Below are 6,860 nucleotides of genomic sequence, written 5' to 3'. Positions count from 1 at the left end.
AGCATGTGCAGATGCCTTGTGGTACTGAAGGCAGTTCTCTGCTGCAGGTTGCCGAGAGTCAGCACATGGGGTAGTAGTGCATGTTGAGTATGAAGCAAAGAAAGGAAAAGCAGGTAGAGAAGGGGAGGAGAAAATGAATAAATTGATAAGAGATGTTTGAATAAGATTTGTTAACTTAAGAGATAAATGAACGTTTGAGTTGACTACTTTGTGGGGTTTTTATAAACCATATGGTCACATTTATTTGTAATATTAGTTTATATGAAGACGATGCCATTCCATTGCTTAACACATAGGTGCATTCTTCCAAACTTAACTGGTAGAAATTCTTCTTGGTAAAAGCCTATGGATATCATATGGCAGATAATTTGTATAAATGTATCGACTGGGTGATTGTGATATAATCTTCACCATAACTCTTCATAATTTCCTTCAAAGGAGGGACAGAAATGGTTGAACAAACCTGAGTTGTTATAGGGTTATCTCCTTCTAGTCATAATCTCAGAATATTTCATAAATATGTTGGGTGAAAAACAAGTAGGGTATCGCTGGTAAACCCTGAAACTTAGAAACACTAAACTTCTAGCTACAATATCCTGATAGTAAACAATAAGTGTGATGGTAAGGGTAACAGTGTAGGTATACTCAAAGGCTGAGTGAAAAGCTGAGTGAACACTCTCTTGCTATTTTTGATGTGGACTTCATGTTTACTTGAGTTTTAAATAAGTAGAAGCGCTGCTCTTAAAACCCTTAATTTTAATACTTTGATAAATCAAAATATTTTTTATTCCCAATGTATTTTATAATGTCAATATAAAAACCAAGATAGAAGGAAACTGATTAGGAGGTGTGTCTGTGGGCAATTTTCAAGGTTAAGAGTGTGTGAAGGGCAATTAGTTAGCCAGAGATGTCGCGTGGGAAAACATTGACATAAAATGCAGATTTATATTTCATAACTGAAAAGGGGTTTTGTGTGTGTGGTGTGTTTTGCTTTGGGGTTATTTTTCATTGTTTTTTCTTACATCAAAAGTGCCTGCTTTCAGTGTCTTAAGTATTTTCTTCCTCTTCCAGAAAATGCTGGGACAGAAGAGATGAGTACTCCCTTTACTAAGGCCTAAAACTGCCTGTTGAAAACCAATCCTGACCAGGCAATATACGAATGGCCCAAGGAAGCCAGCAAATTGATATTCAGGTTTTACATGACCTGCGACAGAAGTTTCCTGAGGTACCTGAAGGTGTTGTATCCAGATGCATGTTACAGGTCAGTGTTCCGTTAATGACTATACAAGTAAGCAGCATTGCTTATTTTAAGCATTATGTATGGGGGGTCTACTTTTGAAACCACATTTTTTTCTTTCTATTTTCCTTTTTGAGTGAGACAAATATACACAGCCAATTTCTTTGTTGCACAGCAAGTTAAGTGTTCGATTGGCCTCTCTTTTTCCTGTCTCATCAGGGGTGGCCCAAGGTAAACCAGCCTGTAAATCAGTGTGTGCATGGAGACTACCGTCTCGCCAATCAGTGTGCTTATGCCTTTTGGCCATCTCAGGAGCCAAAACTGTGGCAAAAGGAGGGATGCAAAGCCAACTTGAGTCCAGCAGGGACAATTTAAGGCAGTACTACAAAAATGCAGCTGGCTTTTTTTTTTTTTTCTTCCTTTGAGGGTTAGGGCAGGTCCAGAAGCAACTCTGCTACCTGGTCTCCATCAGGCTTCAAGGTAATTAGTTGGCCCTTGCCTCCATCCAGGTTGGCCCACTGCTTTCCACTAGCAGCTGACTTGGCCTATAGATGTAGTGCTGGCATCCTTACGTGTCTTTTGCAGGAGGGAACTTGGGTGTGCCCACATTGCACTTCTAAGTTCTCCGAGTCAGCCTGAATCAGGCGAGACTGCGTGGTTGTAGCCTAGCATCTGTGTTAGACCTGAGTGGGTATGATGCACTGGTCGGCTTCTGCCCAGTGCTTCCCAGGGCTTTGGCTGCCAGCTGGGCTTTATTTGTTTTGTTGTAGCTTTGGAGTCCGTGCCGCTAATCTATGGATTTCTATTGGGCTTGGAAGTAACACAAGCATTTTTGTCTCATACTGCAGTTAATGCTAAGGCTGTAGACTGCTGTATCACCAACTTCTACCTCCAGCTATTTGTTTTCTGTACTGCCACTATCAGAATACTTAATATGCCCATATTTTGTATCAACTTCTGCTCTGTAACATCACGTTAGTTACTTCAGGAGGTAAATCAATATGCCCATCCAAAGCCTGACATAGGAACACCTAAATGCCTAGAGTTAACAAATGCTGACTTAACTTCGTTGCTTAAACGTGTTTGCTTTGCATTTTCCAGTGATCCCAAAGCATCCATACTGGTTGGATTTTTTTTTTTTATTATCTAAGGTATTTAACCTTGGAGTACTTTGGATAATAAGAGGATTGTCTGACTATTCATACTGATCATCAGTATAGACAACTTGATTAGAAGAAAGATTGGTCATGAGTTCCCAGAAGCTAGCTGTCTCTGGACTATAGCTAGGACATCTGTGGTTATGGCTCAACATTCTTTATATCATAATTGTTTGTCTTGCTTTTTATATGTATTTTTATTTATAAAATACATATATGTGTATACTTACATATGTATATGTAATTACACACATGTGCATTCAAACACAATGTTTGTACTGTTAGGAGTAGAAGTGTGACTGTGCCAATTTCATGTTCATATGTTCAAGACTTTATCACGACTCTGCATACTGGAGTAAGAAGCTGTGGAAAGTAGAGTTCTTTGAGAAAATTTTTTTTGATTTGCGAAAGGGCAAAATTTTGCTTGGGGCTTGTGAGGTTTCAAGGTTTCCCCAACCTTTCTGCCTAATCGTTTAGCTGAAGAGGAAACTGAACCAGACTAAACTGCCTGTATTTGTTCTCAGGATTGTACACCACCATTTTTATGTTAGTTCGCTGTAGGACTAATCTAATTCTTACACTGCAATTACAGTTTTGTTCTTCAAACATGGGAACTGCTTGTCGAGCAAGGTCAATGGACTTGACAGAGTGAACGCATCAGTAATCACCTTTTGAATGTAATTCTTGATAAATTTAGAAGCTAGTGCTTGGCTCTTGAAAGACTTAGCAGTCTTCATAACGTTGAATACAGTAGATTTTATGTTTGGTTTTTAAAAAGGAGCCTTATAACTTTGAAGAAAAGATACTGTACATCCCATACTTTGACAGAGATATGGGAGAAGGCTTTAGATTTTGAGGGATTGTTTTAGGTCAGCTTTCATAAGAGGATTCTCATGAAATTCTATAGGGTAATTAATGTTCCATATGTGCAATATTATTACACTAATTTGTTACACTATAAAGCTACCTTTTTGTTGTTAAATGAGAGCTTCTAAGACTCACCAACAAAATCCTGTCATGTTGGTGGTTCTTTGAAATTTCATGAGCTCTGGTTTCTTTGAATCAGTTAGCTTCTAGCTATGCTACTCCACTGAGGTAGGGGGGTGGTGGTTTTGGTTTGGTTTGGTGTGGTTTTTGGGTTTTTTTGAGAAGCCTAACATGACCTCTTTAAAACAACAAATTTTGTATTTGGACTGGTGGTAAAGACTGGAAAGCAGAATTTGAGAGTATTTTTGCATGTGTTTGCAATAGTGCTGGAACGGTGTCTGAATCCTGAGTTCTGCCTTCTTCCACCTATGCTCAAAGACAAGGAATTTCCAGTAAATGCAGTAACTATGGTTTAGGTCAGAGATAAGTACTTAAGGACATTATCGGGTATAAGAAATGGTGCGTTTGCCCTGCCCTCCCAGTACCTGATGCGCAAGCATCATGTGTCAGGGTGAAGTTGTTTTTAAACCAGGAAGAGATTCCAGGAGAGAACCTGAAAGAGTTTAAGCAGTTATGCAGTTCATAATGGTATTGACAGAAGGCTTTTATAACAAGAAAAGTTTCTTCAGATCACTGTGAATTGTGCAGGAAAACAAACAGGTATTTCAGTTCTCTCTGAATTTTTTTTTTAGCCAAACACTTCTGGCTTGTTTTTAAAGGAAGGTTTATAGTATTATATGCTTATATGAAAAACTTAAGGATAAACGGAGTATGCAAATGTCTTGAGATGAATAGCCCACTGTTGAAATATCTAAACAGTATTCAGTATACTAAAAACAGAGGACCACCAAAAATCTAATAGGATTAAATTTAAACCTGTGTAATGCAGGGGAGTAAAAAGCTTTATTGCTTTCTTGGGCTGACACCACTGAATGTTCCTGAAAAGTTTTGCATCCCTCCATTCTTCCCAACAAGCCTCCTGCATTCAGCTCTCCCCTTCTCCTCAGTCACTGCAATGTCCCCAGTCTGTGGACATTGTCCCCTTTTGTTCTTTTTTTGTGTCTGGAGCATTCTATAACTACTTGCTCCTCAAGTCTACATCCTCTCCTTGCTTCCTTATTTCCCTCCATTCTTATTCTTTCTTTTTTTTTCTTTCTCTTTCAGGGTGCCAACATTTTAAACTCAATTGGGACATGGGCAGAGCTAAGATGAGGGGTATTGTTTTGCTGGAATATGCTCAGTTCTGCCATCAACCGGTTCTCTGATCTATAAAGAGCTAGAAGCGGTTGAAACTCTGCCTCTGCCAGCCAGAAGATGCCAGGGGTTCCATGTGCCCCCGTTTCCCCTTTGAGTTCTGCAATTTGCTCATTGACGCCACTGAAATTTTGGAATTGATTGGATGCAGTCTTAAAAAAGAAAAAAAAATTGTCCAAAGAAATGCATTCAAGCTGAATGTAAGGGCCTTGCAAGCTTGGCCTGTTCCTTTTTGCTTTGGTATTTTTGGCCTTTCTGTTAATAATTTTAATTCACTTAAGTTCATGCAAAATCTGCCTTTAAGATCTTTCTAGCTTGTTGTTCTGTGGCATCCTATCTCTCCCTTTTCTGGCTCCCTTTTCTCCTTTGCAACAAGTACAAGGCTATTGTTCTTATCTTTTCTTACCCACTGTTCTGTCCATGTGTGATTCCTTTCTTCACTACTAACTTCATTTGATTACTTTGTCCTCTGGTGCTTATTCCAAACTAGAGCTGATATACATACCATTGGTTTGACTCATTTTCATATGTCTCAAGACTTTTCTGCAACAATCTTTATATACAGCTGGCTAGTTAGATAGCCTTTAGGGAGTCCTGTTATTTTAAAAGGTTTTGTGGCTGAGGATTTTTGTGGGATTTTTTTTTTAAGAATTCAGAACTGCATCTGTCCTGTATACACATAGTTTGGTTTTGTGGGTGGAGTTTAGCTGTGTCCTCCCTCTCCCACTTCTGTTATGTCTGTCCTTTTTTCTTTTTTCTCTTTTTTTCCATAAATTGGTCAAGTAGAGACAGTCTTGCTACGTCTGTGCAACACTTGCTATGACCTCTTACCCTGTTGAAGGATGAGAACTACTGTCTGCTAGTTTAACAAAAATAATTTGATACAAAGCATGTAGCATGGATCAATTTATCTTCCTTGTGTTAATTCTTTAACTAACTGATAATGTTACTATTTGGTGTACGCAATTTTTTTTCCTTGATTATATGCATTCTTTCTAGTAACTGTTTCTGTGTGCTGGATGAATTTGACACCTATTTAGCTTTAATAATACCTGGGCCTCAACAGGTGCTCTTGTGGCTGAAAGTATTAACCTTTATTTCTTGGAGGTGGAGGGGAGTTCTGTAAGAAAAGTGATATGGACACAGCACAATATTAAGAAATTATGCCACTGATGCATGTTCACTGTTTTCTAAAAAACCTTATGTAGGAAACTAAATTGGGAAGATCCGAGTACAATATTACTAAACATGTGGAAAAAAGAGGGATTAGCAATTTGCTTCTGAAATGTTCTTAAAAAGCAAATTAGCTAGGTTGTGTGTTTTGTTCTAAGTCGTTGTACTGCAGGTTTTATGAAGTAACTTTGTACAAATGTAAGTATCTAAAAGCTATGCAAGCAGTGGTTTAAAATGAAAACACAAATGTCCCCTGGGTTTTCCATTAGTAATTTCATTTTGCAGAAGAGTAATCCTGCTATATTTGTATAAACTAAATTTTTACATTTTTTTCTGAAGTCATGTACAACTCCTTGGGTTCGCATGTTTCTTCTGTGCAGAAGATTCAAGTTCCATTTTCAGCATGAGTTAATGCATAACTGGTATTGAAGTGTTTGATTTCTGTTTTTAAGTTGTTAATGAGTAATATGCAGGTGCTGTGAATCCATTCCTTCTGTCATTTTCCCCCTCAAGCCAGAGACTAGGTCATTGCTGAAGATTGTTCTGAAATGGAGAAGGAATAGAAAAAGTATTCATCCAATGTGTATCATACTTTATGGTGTTAGCTTGTCAAGGTCCAAAATCTTCCTGTCATTGCTTCAGCAGCAATGCAGACCTCTGCCCTTGGTGCCAGTGACTTGAGTTGCTGTTCTCAAAATAGTAAGCTTCACATGCAAGTCCCTTATGCATGTGTGGCAGCTATGCTAGCCAACCACCTAAAGCTTTCTGTTTGATGCTACATTGTTAATTTTTCAATGATTGGATGCAAATATATGTAACTGTGACGGTATTTTATCAGTAATGTCAAACTTTCATCTGTCTCTTATAGAATAACAATAATTTGGATGCCTGTTGTGCAGTTCTCTCTCAGGAGAGCACAAAGTATCTCTACGGTGAAGGAGACCTAGGTTTTTCGGATGATTCTGGGATTCCTGGACTACGAAATCACATGACATCTCTTAATTTGGATTTGCAGTCACAGAACGTGTATCACCATGGAAGAGAAGGAAGTAGAATGAATGGAAGTAGGACTCTAGCTCACAGTGTTAGTGATGGACACCTTCAAACCAGTC

General features: G+C 38.4%; 1 protein-coding gene across 1 annotated transcript in view; it reads left to right on the top strand.

Moving 5' to 3' along the window:
* The first annotated feature begins 1,159 nt into the window (after nucleotides 1-1,159).
* The window catches only part of TAB2 (TGF-beta activated kinase 1/MAP3K7 binding protein 2), a 20,527-nt gene continuing 14,826 nt past the window's right edge, over nucleotides 1,160-6,860 (top strand). The window contains 3 exon segments of the mRNA XM_010291291.1: nucleotides 1,160-1,261; nucleotides 6,617-6,851; nucleotides 6,854-6,860. The exon segment at nucleotides 6,854-6,860 is cut by the window's right edge and continues 1,280 nt beyond it. Coding sequence (XP_010289593.1) covers nucleotides 1,160-1,261; nucleotides 6,617-6,851; nucleotides 6,854-6,860 — 344 coding nt within the window.

This window comes from Phaethon lepturus, unplaced genomic scaffold, assembly GCF_000687285.1.
Source record: "Phaethon lepturus isolate BGI_N335 unplaced genomic scaffold, ASM68728v1 scaffold16447, whole genome shotgun sequence".
Lineage (NCBI taxonomy): Eukaryota > Metazoa > Chordata > Aves > Phaethontiformes > Phaethontidae > Phaethon > Phaethon lepturus.
The sequence above is the reverse complement of the archived record's forward strand: the minus strand, read 5'-3'. Positions and strand labels throughout refer to the sequence as shown.